Source organism: Hippopotamus amphibius, chromosome X (assembly GCF_030028045.1).
Source record: "Hippopotamus amphibius kiboko isolate mHipAmp2 chromosome X, mHipAmp2.hap2, whole genome shotgun sequence".
NCBI classification, from domain to species: domain Eukaryota; kingdom Metazoa; phylum Chordata; class Mammalia; order Artiodactyla; family Hippopotamidae; genus Hippopotamus; species Hippopotamus amphibius.
In genome coordinates this window covers 40,366,258-40,388,277 of record NC_080203.1, presented here as the reverse complement: position 1 = coordinate 40,388,277, position 22,020 = coordinate 40,366,258, and the positions used below count along the sequence as shown (strand labels likewise).

The window sequence follows — 22,020 nt, the reverse complement described above, 5'->3', positions numbered from 1 at the left end:
GGCCAGGGCAGCCACCCTCCCTCGGATGCAGCTTGCTCTGCAACAGGCCTCCCTGCAAGGTTTTTGCACAACTCAGCGGAGCTTGGAAATTTGCCAGCTTCATCACACTCTGCCAACAGAGTGTAGGTTGAGACTGGCACCCATGCCAAAGGGAGCCCCAGCTTTGAAAATCTGGCCAGCTCCTGGCCTCTGTTTTCCTGCTGGCCGTTACCTTATGGGTTGTTTCTCACCAGCTGCTTTTCTGCTTTTCTTCTTTGGAAGGCGGCGATCTCCACTGGTTGCAGGCCATGGCCCACTTGCCTGCGGGGCAGGAGGGACACAAGAATAGTGAGTGAAGACAGTGTGGCAGAGAGGGGCATGGGAAGATGCTAATTAAGTGTGATCTCCACTTACCCATCTTTGCCCACTGGTGGCGGCACGGGAAGGGGCTTCGTGAAGCCTTTTTTCCCAACCAGCCAGAAAGTCTCTTCTGTGCCTTTGCCCTTATTAAATAGAAAATATGGAAAATCTTAAATGTGCTATAACCAATTTTCCTAAAGAAGTCCTTCTGGTTAATAGGGTACAAACATTCCGCTTGGCTCAGAAACGGCCTCTGCTTTCCCCTTATCAACCACTCCCTGGAGTCTTCCTTCCTCCACGGCTCCTTGGCCATATATACCTGAGGCTCAGACAAGCTCCACAAGCTGCCACAGCAGCCAGATGAAAAGTGAACAGCATTTCAAGCTGTCATCCAGATGTTTTGTCTACCCGCCACCACACAGCTCATCTCTGGGAATACGTGGATGTTTCGCTTCCTAGCAACCAAACATCTGTATGTTCAGTCAAATATTTTGTTTGTCATTTTTGCCATGATCTTTTGGCATTAGGCAACCCATTGTCTTTTGTATCTAGAGTACATACGTTCAGAGTCCACCTCCCCCCAACCCTCCACCATCCAATGGCTCTCACAAAACCCAAAAAGCAAGTAGAAAGGGAAAGCATGTCATGGAACTTTGTTCTTAAGCCCAGGGAATCCTGGCTGTTTTGAGAAGTTTGCATTTCTGCAGTGTACTTTTCTTCCTGCCAAGGGAGTCTTACAGGTAGAGAGAGACCCCAGGGAGGCCTCCACCTACAGCCCCATTAGTTGACTGTGAAGAACCACAGGTCCGAGAAGAGGAAGGGAATGTAAACTCAAGTTCATTGCCCCAGAGCCTGAGTGATGACGTCAGAGGAGCCAACTTTTCTGCTTCTGCCCTGCCCTCCCCTCTTTCCAATCAACCCTCCTCAACAATATGGTTCTCTATCCTCCTTTTAATTCCCTTTTGTCTGTCCTCTCATTTCCCCCAATCTGTAAGGAAAAAATGTGTTTACTAAGACTGAGAAAAGTAATGGGATGTGCTTCCAACTCATTAATCTGAAATATGGTCTCACTCACGGAAGATCTCATTTGGAACAGTTCTAAATTGTTTAACTTAGAAATTCCAATTAGGTTTGCCCCCTTTAAATATCAAATCCATTATTCTCTATTTTACATCACGTATATCCATCCCTTAACAAGCATGACAACCATAATAATAATTAGCATATTTAATTGGAGAATCTCAAAGCGTTTCGCAAATATTTGGTTCAAGGCTCTGAACGAGCCCTCCATGAGGCAAGTAGGAAGAGAATGCCACGACAGCCCAACCTCCATGAACAGCCAACCAACCCACCCTAAACCTCAAATAATTGGACTGTTTGGGGCCACTCTGTTTTCAGAAGAAGTGAGCAACTTGAAAATATGCTCACATCACTCATTCTTACATCTATTCCACCCTCGCTGTGCCAGGGCTGGGAATACAGACATGGCTCTGTCCTGAAGGAGCTCATAATGTAATTAAATAAAAACAATTATCAGGCCATGTCTTGGGCCCTAAACAGAAGCCCAACTCTTCTGCCTCCCAAGCTCTTTTTTTCCCCTTACAGAACCTATTACAGTGTCTCGTATAGAACAGGTGCTCAGTAAATACAGACTGTTCCATTAAACAGGCACTCTCATCCCTCGAGTACTTGGAATACTCAAGGTGTCATTGGACCTCATTTTGGTGAAACATACTCTCAAAACTTGTCCCCAACCCCCAGCCACAGCTGACTGTTTTTCTTGAGATCTAGAGACTATCAGGACAGCATGCCAATCCCCAAGGGAGATTTTGCAGAAGCCAGGATCGTCCAGATATTTGGGTGAGTCCCGGGACATACCGGCATGCCAAAACTAATGGTTGCAAAATAGGATGGGAGTGTTATGGACTCAGGCAAGCTTCCAAATCAAAGAGTATGCTGGGGAGCTCCAGGGGCTCTCTGAGGTTTTGGAGTCCATCCAGGAGAATTCTTAGAATCCTAGCTCTCTGTTTACCCACCCTAGTTTCAAAAGTCGGCTGAAGGGAGAGAGAGAGGAGGGGGAAACAAGCACGCAACAACTAAAGCCTAAAGTGAACTCTGTGACTCAGTATCTATCCCTAGGCAGCCCCAGAAACCTCCCGAATAATAGCACCTTACTTTGACCTGACACTTTCAAGATACTCTGGCACCTCCTGTCTTATTTAATCTTCACAAAAACTCTGGAAAGTAGGTTTATTATTTACCTCATTCTGCAAATGGGGTCCCTGAGGTTTAGGGTGATAAAATGGCTTGGCAATAAGCAGGCGTAGCTGGGACTTGAACCCAACTCTACTAGACTACACATTTTATTTATTTTTTTTTTACTATGACTTTGCTATATTTTATTGAGGTATAATTGACATACAACATTATATCAGTTTCAGGTGTACAACATAATGATTTGATATTTGTATATATTGTGAAATGATCACAACAAGAAGTCTAGTTAACATCTTAGACTCCAAATTTTAAATGTTCTTCCGTCTACACAGTATAGCTTTTCCAACACACTGGAGTCAAGGGGCAGGTCTAGAGGCCAAAAAGCAACTGCTGGGAATTTTAAAGCTTGTGATTAATGAACTTCCTGATAATCACAGGTCAGAAGAGGCCTCCATGTTGAGAAATGGAAGCACAGAGAGGATGAAATTACTTGTCCAATGTCACACATTGAGTCATTGATGGGACAAGAATTACAGACCAGACCTTCTGACCTTCATGACTCTGTCAATACAACCGCATTGTTCTTAGCTCAATTGCTAGTGTGTAAATGTCCACCTCTGGCAAGGACAACAGAAACCAGCTGAGAAAAACCATTTGGGAAAATCTTTTCAAAACGTAAATCTACCTAAGAGGCCCTGGCAAATATATATATGTGATAAACTTAGATATATACAAAGTCTCAGGAAGGAGCTTCAAACTTGTTGGGAAAACAGTAACCAAAGCAGGACTCATTCATGTAAGAGAAGAGGTAGTAAGATGACTTATCACCAGGCCATTGGGAGAAAAATATTGAAAAAAGCAGAAATGGCCAGTTAAGCACTGATGATTTTGTGCTAGTATAGGACAAGAGGAGGTTGGAGTAGCCAGGCAGACAGCTTCTCAGAGAGTATGAGCTTCTGGTCTCTAAATGTGTCCTCCTCTAAGCTTCCTCATTTTGGTCTCTTTCTTTGTACCCCCCGCCCACGCAACTACTCAACTGCTCTGTGTTCTCTCCTCTCAGCCAATCCAACCTACGTCTTTGATCCCACTAAGGGAAACAAAGCGTCATCACTCCAGTGAAGGAAATGGGATGGGGAGGAAAGAGTGTTGTTGTTACTGGATCCAAGCCTTGAGCTTAAGAGAAGAGGCTCTGATGGAGGAATTTTAAGCATCAGCCAGCTGGAAGGAGACGATGTTTTTGGCCATCAGCTTTGAAATCACACCTGGCTGGCCATCAAATGTGATCCTTCTAACCCATGCACTAGAGTGATTCTTGCTTTCCAGCAGCACAGAGTGGATGGGGCGGGGGTGAAAACGTTGAATCAGAATTTCTGAAGTGTGCTGGTGATATGGTCTAATTGGGGATACATTGCATGACCCCAAGGGACAAGGAATCTTCTGTCCCCAAGTCCCTACTAGGTAATAGCCAATACCTGCCTCTGGTGGGGAGGTAGAGGTACAGAGACAGAAAAGATCACCCCTTCTCTCCCTTCCTTTCTTTGAGTCTTACTTCCTATCCTTATCCTTCTTCTCATTGGCCCTTCCTTTCCCCTGGGGCACCCTCTCTCCTTCTTTCTCAGTATCTCCCTCTCAATCTCTCTTCCTCAGGAGGCCCTTGCCCCGCCAATAACCAAGGCCTAGCATAGCCTTAGGGGAAGCCTCTTTCTGCCTCTTCCTCCAAATTCCCTGGGGTAGGGGAAACTGTGAAGATGCAAAGGGCCCTTTTGAAGTAGTGCTGCTTTTGTATGTGAACCACTCAAAGATGCCATTGCTCCTGACTGGTATTTGGGGGGCAATAAAAACCATGGGGGCGGAGGCATATTTTTCCTTTTCAGTTTCAAAAGTGGCACCTCTTCAGCTCTTTAATTCTCTTTTAAATGAAGGAATCTGTGAGGCAAGCACTTCAGGAAACCAAGCCACCTTTGTGCTCCTCTGCTGAGAATATATAGAGGGATCACAAAAGCCTTGGGTGATTTGATTCATTGCCCAAGTAATATCCGCACCCAAATCATACCTTTCGTTCTCTGCAGAGGTGGGAAAGAAACCTGTGTCCCCTAATAAGTGACGCATCCCCCCTGCTAGAAGATACTAAGGATCTATTGGAAGCGACAAACAAGGACTAGCCATAAGAGGAATTAACTGATCAACTAGAATCAGGCCTTCCAATTTTTGGCTTCTGAAATCCTTTTATATGTAAATTGCCACTATTTGGGGTAGGCATGCAAATGACAGAAACAAATTGTACATTACTCAGTGCCCGGATTTTGCTTTACCCAAGAATAATCACTGAGGGAATAATTTTCATGGACAATGTTATCATAGAAAGGCTACTGAATGGGAAGTTAGGCTTCCTGGCTTATGGCTTGACTCTGCTATCAATTGACTATGGGACCCTGATCAAATTATGTCACCTTTTGGGGCCTTGGCTCTTCATCTGAAAATGAAGGAGTTAAATTATCAAATCTTTAGAGTCTCTTACAATTGGGACAACCAGGGGCCCTGGCATCATCCAGAGGAAGATGAAAAGAATCTAGTGGAAATGGTAAAAATAGAACAAGGAATATTACTCTAATCCTGAATCTCAGATCAAGTGATAGTCCTAACAGAGGAAAAGCACTCTAAAATGTTTGTCTTTCATCAGAACTGACTGGTCCTTGGGGAAAGACATAAAGCTTCTCTGTAAATGGGGGGGGGGGTCCATGCTGTGGATGAAAAATCAGAAAGGAGGGCCACCAAGCAGATGGACAGAAAACCCAAGCTCCCCAATATTTAGTTTATTGAACTATATCTGGCATAGCCAGATACTAAATGAAATGGAAGTTAGAAAATGTAAATAATAGTGCAGCTCCCTGAAATGCCAAATTCTGGGCAATTTTTTAAGAGAGAAAAATGCAACTCCTAGTCTGAAAAATGCAGAGGGACTTTTTTTTTTTTTTAGATAAAATTAAATGCAGAGGGACTTTTAACAATCCTTCTCATGGTAGCCATATTTTAAAGGGATGAAAACTGAGGCCAAAAGGAACAATCTTTCAGAAACCACAAATGGAGCTGAAAATTCTGAGCAAATTACAGCTCCAAGTCTCAGACACCCAGGTAAACTCTTTCAGCAGACCATGACCTCTCCAGAAGCAGGTGTGTCCAAGTGGTTTGAGTAAAAAAAAAAAAAGAAAGAAAGAAAGAAAGACATTCTACCCTGAGCTCTGTCCTTCCTCGAAGCTCCACTTCATAGCCTTCATTCAGGGTTCGAAGAATTGTCACCGTGCTGTGACTGACGTGAATGCGATAAGCTGTAAAAGCAAGAGAGGCACGACTTTGGATCCTTTCAGGTAAAATCAGTGAGAACAAATATTAATGTCATAAATGCCCCCACTTCTAAATGAACTAGACCCTAAGCAAAGTCCCTGAGAGAGAGAGAGAGAGAGTTTTAGTTAGATTTGGCTGGAAGAGGGGAGGGGGATGAATGGCCCTCCTCACTAGCCCAAATAAAGCCTTAGCTGTAGCACCTATTAGCCTCCTAGACACGATCTCAGATGAAAGGCCATGCAGTAGAAAGATGTTAATTTAACTTGAGGGTTGAGATGAAGAAAAAAGCAACCACTGCTTTGCTCTCAGCTGAAACATGACCTCCTCTGAGGGAAGTTAGGCTTCAGCAGACACTCTCACAGGCTGCTATTGGGGCTGAACCGCCAAGGTTTGCATATCTCCCTAAGAGGCAAACGGGTGTCTTTCCCATATATATATACATCCAACTATCTTTCAATATTGCTGAACTTAAAACATCAATGAGAAATGTCCCAAGACCTCTGCCAGCCTTTCGTGGTGACCGCATCTATAGCTGTCCTTTGGGTGACTGCCTCTAGCTGTGTATACACATGAATGGATTATTTTCCAACTAATAATCCCAACTTGGGAGAAGAGCTTTACATGGGGAACTATGACTAAAAGTTCTATTTAGAAATTAAGTGTAATGCTTTGGTGAAGAACGATCATTTAACTGAGGTAGGATCCTTAACTGTCCTGAAAACTGTCATCCTATGAAATAAGACCTTGTTCAAGTTGAGCGTTTAAAAATAAAGTCCAAGACAGTCTCACGCACACTTGACAAAGTAATTCTTTTAGAATCTGAGAACAAACTGAGTAGCAAGGCATGGCTGAAAAGAACTGCAAGAAATGTCTGCTGTGTCCGGCAATGACTTTCCTTCTCTTGACAGCTTAATATTGTCGTTTGTGTCTTCCTCGCTACCCCATGGTCACCCAAAACCTCTGCTCCAAAAGGGTTGTTCCAGTCTCAAAAGTCACCTAGTGTGTCCCTAGCCAGCCCTATGTGTGACATTCCACTAGCATCTGGTTGTTAGGGAACATTTCAGTAGAATAGTCCTACTGATGGGGAACACACAGCTCAAAACAGAGAGAAAGCTCATTCCAACCACCACCCAATTGTGTGGCAAGGAAGATCACTCCAGGGCTGGGTCACTAGTCACTTCCATTCCAGAATCAGTAGATTCAACTGAGCATAAAGGAGGTACAGATGAAACTGAATTTTTAAAAATAGTCCTATGACACATCCTAGTCTCATATCCAACACGAAGTTAGAGGCTACCACTTTCCAGATCTTCAATCAGGTGTCGCGCTTAATGTCATATTTCAGTCACAGTCATCCGCTTCCAGAAAAGTGCTCTAACCAGTTCCTGTAGTGCAGAGACCACACATGTATGCCTCTTTGTATCCTTCACAATGCCTTCCTTGCATAGTCAGTGCTTAATATACACCTGCTGTGCCTGATTCACTCCATTTTCTCCTCCCTAGTGATCCCTGGACAAGGTGCTGTCTGAATCTGAAAATTCACTTTCTGCTCTCAGCTCTATAGGTCCAACGTGAAATGTGTGGAGTTTCCCTGGTGCAAAGCAGAATATGACTTCAGTGTTCTACAAGCTTACATCAGTCCAGAGGCCTGTGCCAAATGTGCATTGCGGTTCCATGATCAATTTCACTTCATCTTGGGTTGCACTACCAGAGCAGTTACATGCATGCAGTGGTTCCTGGATGACTACTTTCAGGGCCTCTGCCATGTCTGTGGAGTTCGAAGACTTTCCCAGATGTCAGAAAATTTATTCTGACAACAGCTTCTAAGTTCCGTGCTGCCTCCTTAATCATGGCTGCACAGGCTAGATTGACTAAGACTGGACCCCATTGTGCAAGCCTGTTTCTGCACATGAGTGATGAGGAGTGGGGTCAGACAGGGCACCACCCACTGTGATACAGGCCACCGTATCATCAGGGACTAGTTCGTGTATATTGCTGACGTTTGAGAAGAGCTTGTCTTGCTTAGTAGCTGCCAGAGCCAAGGCTTCTAAGGGTTTAAGTGGTTTTTTTTAAATATAAAATCCTTGAAAACTGTATACAGAATCTACTGTTGTTCTCTATGCTTTTTATATACCAGCTTGAACAGATCGCTTTGCTCAACCATGATGTTGGTAAAGCACATTGTGATTCTGACATTGCCTTAATAGTGGCAGGAAATAATGAAGACAGGGTTGCCAGCAGGAGACAAATGGCATAATGGTTTGTACAGTTTTCTTCTCAAAGAAGTGGGGAGAAATGGTGTCTGATACCAGGCCTGCTTTGATAGAAGCTAAGAGTTTTATATACAGGCAAGTTGAAATTAATTATTTCAGAATTCCAAGCTCCTTAGATTGAGGGATTATTGCTAGCTAAGTTTGAGGGTGCTATTTGATGAAGCCAGAACTCCTGGGGTTCAAAAAGAGGACTAGAGCAGCAAACAGCAGCTGGCTGGCAGTGTGTCTCCACAAACTAGTTAAAAAACTAAAAATGTCAGTCCTTTACCTATTTCTTTTTTTCAATATGATGTTCCCAAACCTACCAGGCTGGGCAATTTTTTCCTTTACCCAAATGATTTTTTTTTTTAGTTGTATTGATAAAATTGTCTGGCTGTTTCGGTGTCACCTAGCTACAGCTTCATTTCTAGAACAAAAAAGGTACATGTTCAATCCAACATCACCCCCTACTGGTTTGACATTAGAGACCCAAAAAATGTGTGTGAAATCTCCTTAATCTTCTCCAGTTATCTTTTATTTTTCTTTGAAACATTAAAACATCTGTCTGCTCTCTTTCCCCTCTCTCTTTTTTTAATATTTATTATTTATTTATTCATTTGGCTGTGCTGGGTCTTAGTTGCGGCCCATGGGATCTTTGTTGTGGCACACAGGATCCTCGTTGCATTATGCAGGATCTTTAGTTGCGGCATGTGGAATCTTTAGTTGTGGCATGTGAACTCAGTTGCAGCACGCATGTAGGATCTACTTGCCTGACCAGGGATTGAACCTGGGCCCCCTACATTGGGAGCATGCAGTCTTTTTTTTTTAATTAATTAATTTATTTATTTATTTATGTATTTATTTATTGGCTACATTCAGTCTTTGTTGGTGCATGCGGGCTTTTCTCTCTAGTTTCGGCAAGCAGACGCTTCTCATTGCAGTGGCTTCTATTGTTGTGAAGCACAGGCTCTAGGTGTGCAGGCTTCAGTAGTTGCAGCATGTGGGCTCAGTAGTTGTGGCCCACAGGCTTAGTTGCTCCTCAGCATGTGGGATCTTCCCAGACCAGGGATTGAACCCATGTCCCCTGCATTGGCAGGCGGATTCTTAACCACTGCAGCACCAGGGAAGTCCCTCTTTCCCTTCACTTGAGGAAGAATCACTTTCTCGGTAGTAGGTTACCATCCCAACCATCCCTCTAGAGGTACTCACGTAGCCCTGTTGATTCCATCCGAGAAGCTGTGTTCACAGTGTCTCCAAACAAGCAGTATCTAGGCATGGTGAGGCCAACCACTCCAGCAACAACCGGCCCTATGGAGTAGCAGGCAATTGGGATTATAGTCAACAGGTACGCATCCAACACTAATAGAGGAACACTGCCAAAGGAAGGAATGTAGCTGTATAAAAGAATAAAGTTGACACAAAATAGCTCTGGGAATCTGAAGGAAGTTTTATAGTGAGTAATGAACTCTTCGCCCTACAAGAAAGCAAATTTATAGTGATGAAGAAATGATTACCCTTCTGATTTATACCTTTGTTCCAAGTAACAGTTACACCCAAGATGCTTATATCTGTCAACAGGGACAAATAAGCATTAAACTCAATAAGAAAAGCCTGGGCAGGGATTCAGGATCCAAACATGTTTGTTGCAAGGAAATACTGTGACTCTTTCCTGTGCTTTAGGGTTGGAAAGAGGGATCTCATAGGGCTATCTGTCTCACAAATTGTGTCTATGAAGAGAACTATTGCTAAGACAGTTGGAAAATCTGAAAAGAACTAGAGCTGACATTCAATCATTTGTGTTAGGGGCATGGAAGAGTAGTATATAATCTGAGAATATTTTCTATTTGCCCTTAGAATGGTTTTTGTTCTTATATTTTAATACGATCATGTTAAGGGTTCAGAGAGTAAACATTACTTGAAAAAATTTCAGCAACCATACTGAAAACCTAGGTCAAGAGGATCTAGAAATTTCTCCACCTTCACCTTTCTGGTCTCTGTTCTGTTTGTATGTTAAAATTGTTCCTCTTTAAAAAAAAAAAAAAAAGAAATGGTAAAAAAAAAAATTGTTCAGCTTTATCTTTTTGCTATTTCCTGAGTTAGAGAAAATGAGTGTTTTTGCTTCAAAAAGTTTTCTGAACATTAATTGTTAAGAATAAAAGTAAATAAGAACTACTAAAGTTATGTTTCTCATTTTAATTCATTTCTTAGCCGTTAAGGAGCATTCATCCTAAAATGTGTATAGAGACACAATAGACCCAGAATAGCCAACGCAATTTTGAGGGAAATAAAACAGAGCTGAAGGAATCAGACTCCCTGACTTCAGGCTATACCACAAAGCTATGGTAATCAAGACAGTATGGTACTGGCACAAAAACAGAAATACAGATCAATGGAACAGGATAGAAAGCCCAGAGATAAACTATGGTCAACTAATCTATGACAAAGGAAGCAAGGATGTACAATGAAGAAAAGACAGCTTCTTCAGTAAGTGGTGCTGGGAAAACTGGACAACTACATGTAAAAGAATGAAATTAGAACACTTCCTAACACCATACACAAAAATAAACTCAAAATGGATTAAAGACCTAAATGTAAGGACAGACACTATAAAACTCTTAGAGGAAAACATAGGAAGAACACTCTTTGACATAAATCACAGCCAGATCTTTTTTGATCCACCTCCTAGATTAATGGAAATAAAAATAAAAATAAATAACTGGGACCGAATGAAACTTAAAAGTTTTGCACAGCAAAGGATACTATAAGCAAGACGAAAACACAACCCTCAGAATGGGAGAAAATATTTGCAAACGAATCAACAGACAAAGGATTAATCTCCAAAATATATAAACAGTTCATCCAGCTCAATATCAAAAAAACAAACAACCCAATCAAAAAATGGGCAGAAGACCTAAATAGGCATTTCTCCAAAGAAGACATACGGATGGCCAAGAGGCACATGAAACGATGCTCAACATCACTAATTATTAGAGAAATGCAAATCAAAACTACAATGAGGTATCACCTCACACCAGTTAGAATGGGCATCATCAGAAAATCTACAAACAGTAAATGCTGGAGAGGGTGTGGAGAAAAGGAAACCCTCTTGCACTGTTGGTGGAAATATAAATTGGTACAGCCACTATGGACAACAGTATGGAGGGTCCTTGCAAAACTAAAAATAGAACTACCATAAGATCCAGCAATCCCACTGCCGGGCATATACCCAGAGAAAACCATAATTCAAAAAGACACATGCACTCCAATGTTCACTGCAGCACTATTTACAATAGCAAGGTCATGGAAGCAACCTAAATGTCCATTGACAGATGAATGGATAAAAAAGATGTGGTACATATATACAATGGAATATCACTCAGCTGTAAAAAGGAATGAAACTGGGACATTTGTAGAGATATGGATGGACCTAGAGACTGTCATACAGAGTGAAGTGAGTCAGAAAGAGAAAAACAAATATCATATATTAACACATATATGTGGACTATAGAAAAATGGTACCGATCAACCAGTGTGCAAGGCAGAAATAGAGACACAGATGTAGAGAACAAACATATGGACACCATGTGGGGAAAGTGAGGGGTTTGGGGTGGGATGAATTGGGAGACTGGGATTGCCATACATACATTACTAATAAGAAAAAAAAATCAAATTGTACACTTTAAATATATGCAGTTTACTGTATGTCAATTATATCTCAGTAAAAGTTCTTTTAAAAAAAAAAAGAAGCATTCATTAAGGCCTGAGCTAGGCACCAAGGGGAATAATAAAGAAATGTAGCACATGGTCTCAGTTCTCCAGGAGTTTATAGTCTAACTGAAGAGAAGAGACTGCCAAACCGAAAGCAATTAAGCAACAACCCAAGGCAATATATGGCTGAGGGAAGATAAATGGTACAGGCAGACGTGCTCTAGTAGTTTACAAAATGGGGGAGGGCTTGCTTATTAAGACCTGGTTCTGTCAAAAATGGCCCAATGGAGAAGGTAAGATTTGATTTGGATCTTGATAGGTGGGCGGGATTTGAGTAGGAGAAAAGGGACAAAAATCAAAGGTTTGTGGTTGGGACTGAGCATGGAGTTTTCGGAAGCTCTTAGAGAAAGCAGTCTGCTTAGTTCAGGTACCTAAGGAGAAACTAGAGAGAAGGTTGGCTATTGGGCTGTACAAGATGGCGGAGCTTGAATCACTAGAGAATTTTGAGCAGGGAATTATATGATGAAAATTCTTTTTCTTTTTTTTTTCTCAGATCAGTGTATATAATGCATTGAAAGGGGAGAAAGTAAAACCAGGGAAAACTGCTAAGTGGCTAGTGCAGTAATTTAAGCACAAGGTTGTAAGTACTGGAAAGGAAGTGATAATGGACAGAGGGCCAAAAGGAGTCATAAAAGAGAAACATTATTGGAGAACCAACAGACGTATTGACTGTCTGATTGACAACCATAATGAAATTGGCATGGGCTTATGTGCTTACACTGGTTTGTGGGGAAGATGACTTGAAGCTTTAGATATGCAGAATTTGAAGTGATGGTGAATCACCCAAGAAGAGATGTGCTGAGGGGGGTTGTTGATGTGAAACTGAAGCACAAATGAGAGATGAAGGCTTTTCTTTAAAAGAAAAATACTGAAAACCTGCTATGTGATAAGCATTCAGGATACAAACATGAGTAAGATCTGGTTCCTGCCATCAAGGAGTTTATAGTCTAATGGAAGGACAGGGAAACGAACACAGATATGATGATGACTATGAGAAAGATGGATAGAAAGAAGCCAGAGTGGAAACAAGAAGATGCTATTGAAGTTATCCAGGCAAGAAATGCTGGTGGCCTAGACTTGAGTAGTGAGAGTCAAGAAGAGAAAGATATAATCAAGAAATATTGAAAAGGGAAAATGCTTAAGACTTAGTGATTGGTTGAATGGTGAAGGACAGGGTGAGGAAGGAGTCCAGGAGGGTGATTCTCAAGATTAACTGGAATAACTAGGTGAATGGTGGTGACACCAACTGAAATAGAAAATAAGTACAGGAAGAGGAGGCTATGTGGAAAGAAAATCATTCTGTTTTGGATCTGTTGAGTCTGAGGTCCATGTGGAACATTCAAGTGGAAATGTCAGCAGCAAGTCTGATATGTAGGGCTGAAGCTTAAGGGAGAAGACAGGTACTAAAGTTGTCGTGTTGGAAGTCATCAGCACACAAATGGTAGTTAAACCATAGACATGGATGAGATCACCCAGAAGAGCATATAAGTGGAGGGAAACAGTGGATGAAAGACAGAACCCTGGAGCATATCAATATTTAAGGGACAGATAAAGAGAGAAGAGATTATTGGACAATGGTAGAAAATAAAAGCCAGGTTGGAATGGGTTGAGAAATGAATTTGAGGTCAGGACATATAGAGAGCAAGGAGATCACAGCTCAGAGCTTTGCAAAAAATGTGCGAGCAGTTAGAGAGCAGGGATTGCTAAGAGAGCCAGTAAATGAAATGGAGAAGAAGCGTTCAAAAAGTGAGGAGCAGGTCTTAAAATCCAATTGAGGGAGAATTGTCAAGAATATCAAATGCTGCAAAAATAAAGGCAGACTAGGACTGGGAAAAGCGGTGAGAGCTGAAGCCACATTGCAAAGGGGCTAAAGAAGGAGTGGATAGTGAAGAAATGGCATGATTACATGCCAATTATTCTTCCACAAAATTTGGTAGGAAAGGGATGAAAATGATGGGAGAAGAAAAGGAGCCTAGAAGAATGAAGCAAAGATAAAGAGGAAGGGAGTACAGAGGGGCGCAAGAGAGGCTAGTATGTGAGAGACCTGTGAAGATACCCATGAATGCGTGAAGACAGATGGAAAGGGTACAATGAAGGAGAGTCCTGAAGATGTTCAAGCAAGTGAGGAGCTGTGTGGGAGAAAAATACTCCAGGAGTTGAGATTTTAACGAATTAAAGGAATTACCCTAAATACCACATGTGCAGGTTAGTCTTGTATCATAGTCAAACATACCTTTCTTGTTGGCTCTAACAAGAAAGGTAGACCAGAAGGGTTTGGTACCTAGAACAAGGACTGCTGCCCACGGGGTAAGGCAGGTGCTGGGAAGAGAGTAAACTTGGGGAGACAGGAAGGAATGATGCAGCACTAGACACCTGGATAATCCAGCTGCCAGGGGAGCTACCCATTTCCTCCGTTTCTAGCTTTCTCTTGAGGTGCATGGCAATGTCTTCTCTTGCTTTAGCTGCTGGTTGTTACCTGAGTGCAGGCCTATTCGAATCCGGACTGGCACCTCTGGCATGTGCCGCATCTTGAAGGTACCCACGGAGCTGAGGATATCTAGGGACATGTTTGCAATCTCGGCTGCATGCCTCATGCCGTTCCTCTTCGGGAGGCCTGAGGCCACCATGTAAGCATCACCAATGGTCTCTACCTGGAAATGAGGGGACATAGAATTAGCAAGTAAATAACGTGTGTGTGTGTGTGTGTGTGTGTGTGTGTGTGTGTGTGTTCACAGAACTTAAAGGGTACGATGGAGGCCAAGTGTTGTTGTAAAGTGAGGAAGCCAGAGAGAGGCTGTCGGTGCTTCACAGGCCTGGGTGCATGTTAAAATCACTTAAGAAGCTTCGTTTAAAAAATATTGATGTCTAGGTCCCACACCCATAGATTCTGCAGTTACTTCTCAGGTTCCTATCTGGCCCTAGAGAATTATCGGGCTCCAAATAATTCCTGGGGCAAGGGAAAGGGGAGATTTCTGGGACTGTCCATGGATGTCCATTGGGGAGCACCCTAGGAGAAGGTGCTCTCCCAGCAAGGATTTCTCTAGATGATTTCAGGTCAATGAGCTAGAGCAGCTTTAAGGAAAGTATAGGGAAAAGGAAAGGAAGAAGGTGAAAGATTCTGTTTCTTCTGCTTTGCCTTGCTAATATGGTGGAGTTAGTTTTGCAGTCTCCTTGGATGTGAGAACTCAGTCTTTTCCCACCAGCTCCCTCCTGTCCTAGTGCTACCTCTCTAAGGAGCAGCAGGACTAGCCCTCAACTGCTTTGCGGGGGACAGTTAGAGCTGGACACCTGTAAATAAAGGGGAATCTGTGCTCCTTGTCTTCCCCACGGAACTGTACTCACTCTTTTAGGTGACTAGTAAGGTGAAACTTTTCAAGTAAATCCAAAAGATAAGTAAGCTGAAGGGACTTCTGTGAAATGTACCGGTCAGACTCTGCTAGTGTGCGTTTGGATCCAGTTAAAATCTATGTTCTCCTAAAGAACTGAACTCACAGAGTGCCATAGTTAAGAGCATGAAACTCTGAAGTCACACAGGCTTGTTTAGAATCCCAGATGCACCACTTACAAATTGGGTGATCTTAAGTCGCTGTGTGGTTAAGGCATGTAAATTAACCTCTCCGTGCTTCAGTATCCTTATCTGTAAAATAAGGATAACGACAGCACCTATCTCATAGAGTTTTCTAAGGACTAAATAACTTATATGTCAGAGCACTTAAAACCTCCCTGGTGGATGATAAGTGCAAGCCATTACCACCACCACCACCATCATCACCACCATCATCACCGTCATCATCAAACTGACGTGTCTTGAAACAAGTCACAGGACTGTGCCTATGACTCCACTCCAGAGGAAATTTAGCAATTGGCAATAGGCCCCTCATCACGACTTTCTATACAGCCAATAACAGTGCTCCTTTGCACCTGTGGTACTTTGTACATCAGGGTGCTTCCATTCAGGGCCTCCGATACCTGGTGCAATTTGAGAAAAGGATCCCTGCTCTCAGATAAGCATGCCTACCCACACAGAGGAAGACAAGAGTACAACGCAAATACTATATGGGAGGGAGAAGCTCACTGGCTGGCCATTATCATTGACTGACCCAGGAGTCCCCAGGAGTATGGATGAGAAAATTAGAAGGGCAGGGAGCCTGGGTGCTGCTTGGCTTTGGTGTGAGACTGCTGTGGGGAACTGTGGGTTGTATAAACCAGCACGAGGACACAGAACGGGAAGAGGAGCTATAGAAAGGGGTCTGGCTGAGATGGAGTGGTAGCAGGAGAGCTGAAACTGAAAACAAATCACTAACTTCATAAGCAGCCTTCTCACTTCCGTTTCAGATGATCAAGTGCCAGAGGAGGTGATTCCAATTTTACAGGTAAAGAAAGTGAAAACACAAATGGTTTTGGTGACTCGCTGCTGGTTCAGTTTTTATTTCCTTTGCACTGTGCTGTTTTTATCAAAAAGGACTGAAAATGTAGGTTCCATTTTTGGATTTATATAGCCCTGCTCTGTCCTGAAAACAGCCCACTAGCTTCTTACTGCAGCCGTGAAGTATCAAAATACCTAACAGCCTCATTCCCAAGACTCCCAACAATTGTCTGAACAGTACCTGGATTCATTAAACCAGTGGCCGTGCTACTGCCCACACCGGATCATCTTTGATTTTAGTTTCAACTGAATTAGCTTTCAGTGATTTGTTTTTCTCTTCAGGCTGCTTGAGTTCAACAAGTTAAGACAGGTAGTCTGATTCCATGGATTTTTCCTCCACCGTGGTTTCCATGTGTGCTTCTTGATTAGTTTGCAGCTCCTGCTGATTGACAGGTATGATGTCTATTTCTGAGCCCTATTTAGGTAGCGTGGCCTAGCCCTGAGGCTCTCTACCTGACCTGAAAGGGCCCTGTCTAATCTGAGATAAACACATTGCCCTGTGTGTGATTTGAGAGTTGGAACATTTCAGACTACTGTGAAGGATCCAAAGAATGGAGCTACTCATTCTCCAGCTCTACCTGGGTTCCTGGGACAGAGGAGCTGTCTAAAGCGCAGGATGCCTGGGGCATCTTTCTCCATCAATGAAACAAGTATCCATGTTGCAGGCGTGGAAATGTTCCTGCGTAGCTATGAGAGTTTTAGTCACTTTCTGCCTAGAGACAGGACAACACATACAATCAAGGCTAAAGAAGCATGGCACTGAAATGAGTGAATGTAGTCATCTGTTTTCTACTCATCTTCTGCAAACTTTGGAGGGAAGAGTGGAAATTGACAGGCTGGAGAGGTGAGGGGAAGTGAGAGCAGTGGGTTGCAACCTCACAATGAATCACTTCCCGAGACCTCTGACCACTAAGTGGGCTTTAGGTTACCCTGTAGCAATCCCAGAATGCCTCAGGTCCAATAGCTCTTTGACATGTGTAATGCCAGAGTTGCCTCCTGTATAAAAACAGTACCAAAAGGAGGAAACCAACTTTTAACAGCATGTATTAGATGCACACAAACTTTACCAAAATGAACTCTGTCATAGTCACCAACTATGGGCCAAACACCAATCCTTCTGTATCCCCTTCCATGCCTGCACTATGGGTTCTTAAAACTGAAGTGCAATAATTCTTTTTGGCCCCAACCTCTTCTCAGTCCCAGTTCTAGAAGACAGCTCAAAAGAAATCTGACCAGCAATCTCTTGCCGGGTTGATTGTTATTTTGGAAAGTGTGAAATTCTATGCATTCTATCTGGTCTTCATTTCCAACGGGAGACCAATGGAAGTGGTGTACTATTTAAATTTTAATCTCTAACCAACGGCATTCAATAAAATTGCATCCTTCCTTCAATTTTGGAGTACACATAGATGAGCCTCATATCAAAGTTTCTCTCTGGAATATATTGCTCTGTTCAGTAACGTACCTTGTAGACATCATGACTACCAATGATGGCATCAAAGAGTGTGTACAGGTCATTGAGAAGATCCACCACTTCGATGGGCTCACTCATGGCTGAGATGGTGGTGAAGCCCACAATGTCATTGAAGTACAAGGTGACCAAGTCAAAGTCCTCAGGTTCGACCGTGCAGCCCTTTTTGAGGGATTCAGCAACTGATCTGAAAACAGACACAGCTATTCCTCATTCTTTTATTTATTTTACAAATAGATATTGAGTGCTTACAATGTGCCAGGCACTGTACCAGGTGCTGGGATACAGCACTGAGCAGAGAGCCCTGGTCTGGACCTTTGCAGAGTTTTTTTCAACTCTCTATCCTTCCTCAGTCCCTCCCCCACCCCTCAACAAATACCTTACCTAGGGGGGAAATGTTCCCACGCGGCTGCCTTTGCATAAGACTAGCTTCCCCAATTATCTCTTAGAAGATCACGTTACAACGTGATAACGTGCCTTGGAAAATTTGGAAATTGTAGCAACACATAAGGCTTTCACCTAAGGAAGGAAAAACCTAGAAAAACAACCCTGCTACTTTCCTCTAGGAGCTCAAAAAACTGCCTCCTTTTAATTGGTCAACTTCCAGGCCAAGTCATGAAGTGACACATGGAAAAACCAAGGCATCAAAAACTTAAATGACTAGCATGATCTACCAGCAGTGGAAAATTAGAAAGTGTGCTCTGCTCCTTTGGTTTTCCAATTCTTCTTTGATTTGAAGGTGTGACTCAAACCTACTGGGAGTAGAGAGGGTACAGGACAGGGGAAGGGAGCAGTTAGTTGATGGGCATTTTTTTTTATTATTTTTAATAGAACACACTGTTACAAGCATTCACACTCCTCAGGTGTTCACACATACGGTGGTAGCATCTGTGTTAGAAGCTTTTCCGTTTTCTGTTTTTCAATTTCCAGCTCTTCAGTTCGCTCCCGGATCAAATCTTCCAAGTTGCTAGAATATTGCTCCAGCATCCGAAGCATAGAGTCAATAATATTAGTCTTCTTCCCTTTATTGAAAGCTTTAAACTAGAAGTAAACAGAAAAAGGAGCCAGGGAAGTCTTACTCCTTAAACTTAGAGATGATGGAACAGGACCCCTTATCATAAATCCCTTCCTCTAAAATGCCAGGGCAGGAGGGGTGAACCCAGGTATAAATAGGAAAAGTCACTACCCACCCTCATTATCACCCTGGTCCACTCACAGGGCTTTTTTTCCCTGAGTAGTTCTTCCCCCTACCCTTCTGGTTCTTTCAGGTCTAAGCAAAGGTGTTCACTGGGCAGGATCCTTCAGTTCTGAGATTCTAGCACATGAACAGTAGCCACTTCAAAGGCAACAGGATTTGGTCTTGAGCTCAGCCCAGTTGTGAGTGGGGTAAGGGGAGGAAGGCAGGGAGTGCTCTTTTACTCTTCTAGGTCATCAACCTACCAAATCACCCTCATCTTCTAATGCGACCATGTTGCCAGTTCTTGGACAGTGGGAGGTTCCTTGACCTCTTAAATATGACTCAAGACCTACACAGTAAGATCTACCCCTATTTCTTACCATGGGGTGCAAGAACAATGGTGTCTCTTAGCCCTTGGCCTTCCTGTCAGTCAGGGTAATGTAGAAATTCAACGGGTCTTGCCCCTGATCCTTTAGAGGTGGCTGCATGCCACAGATTTTCAAGAAGCCCTCCTGGGACCCTGTTCATCTACAGAGACAAGGAGCTTGGCATAGCATTGGAATCAGGAGGGATAACCCTTCCTTACTGCTGTATTCAGCATGCAAAAGGCTGGGTTGACAACAAGAGAAGACTGGTGGTAATTTTGCTCAGCAGATGCCTAGGAATCTGTCCCAATGAACCCTTTTACACAGCTGAGGCACACATGCTCTACATAGCACACAATGCCCCAAGGCTAACACTAGTTTTCTTCTGAGCCTGGTCCACTTCTACATGTCCACCAAGGTCCTACCCGTAATCTCAGTTGCCAGCTCAGATGCTTTGGGCTCCCCTTTTTGCCTAACCCAGGGAGCCTCCCTCTCTTCCTCTTCCCATTTCAGTTCTATCAGCTGCAGGGAGTTGGGAGGCTACCCTTGTCTTTCAGACAGTCCAAACTTCCACTGAAGCATTTCAGTGAGGGCAGCCCCAAGCAATCTTGTTTGAAGGTCGTATGATGTGTGCTCCTATCTATCACCGGCTTCTCTGCTGCCTTCTGAAATAACATCTCTAGCATCAACACCAGGGCAAACGCTTTTTCAACCTGCCTCATGGTAAGTTTTCAGAAATTTGACCTTCATGGTCCTTTGCCCTTTCCATACTATTGAACACCTGTTTGAGTGTCCTCAAGAAACTCAGCCGGGCTAATGGAGGCATTGTTACCTGGGGACACGGATGACTTCATATTCAGGGCCCCTCAGGCTTTCAAACCAACTCTTTTTTTCCGCCTCAGGTACCTGCCACTCACAAAGCATCTCAGTGCTGTACCCCAGCCAGGCTCAAAAGCTTCTCCGCCAGAGCTGACACAGCACTCCCAGAGAGCACCCTCAGTTTCGCTATCTTGTAATCTGAACAAATTCCTCAACTGTGTGCTCCAACATAGGAACCGTACCCGGGCAGGGCTCCCTTAGCAGGGCTCTCATTGTCCGCGCCTCATTTTCCCATTTTAATCCCCAGCTCTAGGGGAAGAGTCAACCTCTTTAGAAACTCGGTATATCTTAAGGAGAGAGCTCATCACTTTTTATGCACTCTATTGCCTCAAGTCGTTCCCTAGAAACCTAAGGAGTCTCCTGCTTTTGTACTCCACATTTGCACTTCCTTCCATCTTGAACACCCTTTCAAACACCCCATATTTTTCCTGACCCTGCAAAAACCATCTGGTTTCACTTAAATGGGATACTCATCAGAGTCCTCTGAAATTTCCAAAGCAAAGAGGGTTCTATGAGGGTCTTCATCTATTCCAGGATACATCTATTCCATCTTCTAATGGTCTCAATGCCATTGCCTTGCAAGTGCCCAGTGGTTCAACTCCACCTTTGAAAGGTTAGTTAGATCAGATGGTGGATAGTCTGGAACAGGGATTCAGATACAGAAGAGCACCAAAAGCAATCCTCGTGCTCTTGGAGGATGTGCTGGGGAGTCTCCAACACCAAAGGCCTTCATAACAGCCAATTCTACGCTTCTTCCTCTAAACGAATGCCCTTTTCTTTTTGCAACAGATTCCTTCCACAGTATGATGAGAACCCAAGGAGTTCGTTTTAGATAGGCTGGCTTCAGGATGGCTTCTGGGCAGTGATAAGATTCACGGAGTCCTTACCTGGTTAAATATTTCATCAAAAGTCGGTCGCTGTTCTGCAGCCTCAGCCCAGCACTGTTGCATCAGCTGGAGACATTCTGGAGGGGCGTGCTCAGAAGGAACCACTGGTCTGTACACAGGAGGAGGCTTCTTAAGTCTTTCTATGATTTCTGTCCAGAAGCAAGAAGAAAAAGATCTACAAATTGGTGGGGGAAGCACCAAAATTTGGCAAAGATAGTTGAGTTTTAGCCAAGAATGGGGTTGGTCGGGCGAAATTACAAAAAGGCCACATCTTTTGCTTTCTCCTTAGGTGGCCTGAATGTAATTTGTATCTGAATAAAGGCTGCATCAATCAACTGAGGAAGGAGTGAGAAACTAATCAATTGAGCTATTGGTATCATTTAAGCACAGCTTTATTCTGCTTCTGCTAGATATTATTTATGTTTTTATTGAAGTATAGTTGATTTACAATGTTGTGTTAATTTCTGGTGTACAGTAAAATGATCCAGTATATATTCTTTTTCCATTATGGTTTATTACAGGATATTTAATATAGTTCCCTGTGTTATACAGTAGGACCTTGTTATTTATCCATTGCTTCAGTGAGCTGGCTCCTTCCACCCACCCCCAAATCATCTAAGCCTCTCAATCCCCACGGTAGACCCAATTAGCCCCTGCTGAAGGCCCAAGCCCAGCCCAGTTCCAGTCTATGGGCCCTGCCTGGCCCCTAGGGGAAGGGAATTAAGAATTCCAGTAAATAATTCAGGGTCTCATTGGGATCCTCCTGGCTGCTGGAACTTGAACCCCACTTTCAGTGGAACATTTACTACGTATCAGACCATGGGCTGAGCACTCTGCATGGTCTCTCTACTTCCAGTCTAGCCTTTTCCAAACCATTCTGAAAACACGAATGTGACT

At 43.2% G+C, this 22,020-nt stretch overlaps 1 protein-coding gene across 1 annotated transcript in view; it reads right to left on the bottom strand.

The window, feature by feature from the left end:
• Positions 1–212: 212 nt before the first annotated feature.
• GUCY2F (guanylate cyclase 2F, retinal) overlaps positions 213–22,020 on the bottom strand; it is an 88,092-nt gene continuing 66,284 nt past the window's right edge. Inside the window, exons 11-18 of the mRNA XM_057718719.1 lie at positions 21,124–21,272; positions 18,693–18,856; positions 17,810–18,002; positions 14,395–14,569; positions 9,360–9,458; positions 5,788–5,882; positions 394–482; positions 213–300 (exon numbers count right to left, since the gene is read on the bottom strand). Coding sequence (XP_057574702.1) covers positions 213–300; positions 394–482; positions 5,788–5,882; positions 9,360–9,458; positions 14,395–14,569; positions 17,810–18,002; positions 18,693–18,856; positions 21,124–21,272 — 1,052 coding nt within the window. The remainder of the gene's footprint in view (positions 301–393; positions 483–5,787; positions 5,883–9,359; positions 9,459–14,394; positions 14,570–17,809; positions 18,003–18,692; positions 18,857–21,123; positions 21,273–22,020) is intronic.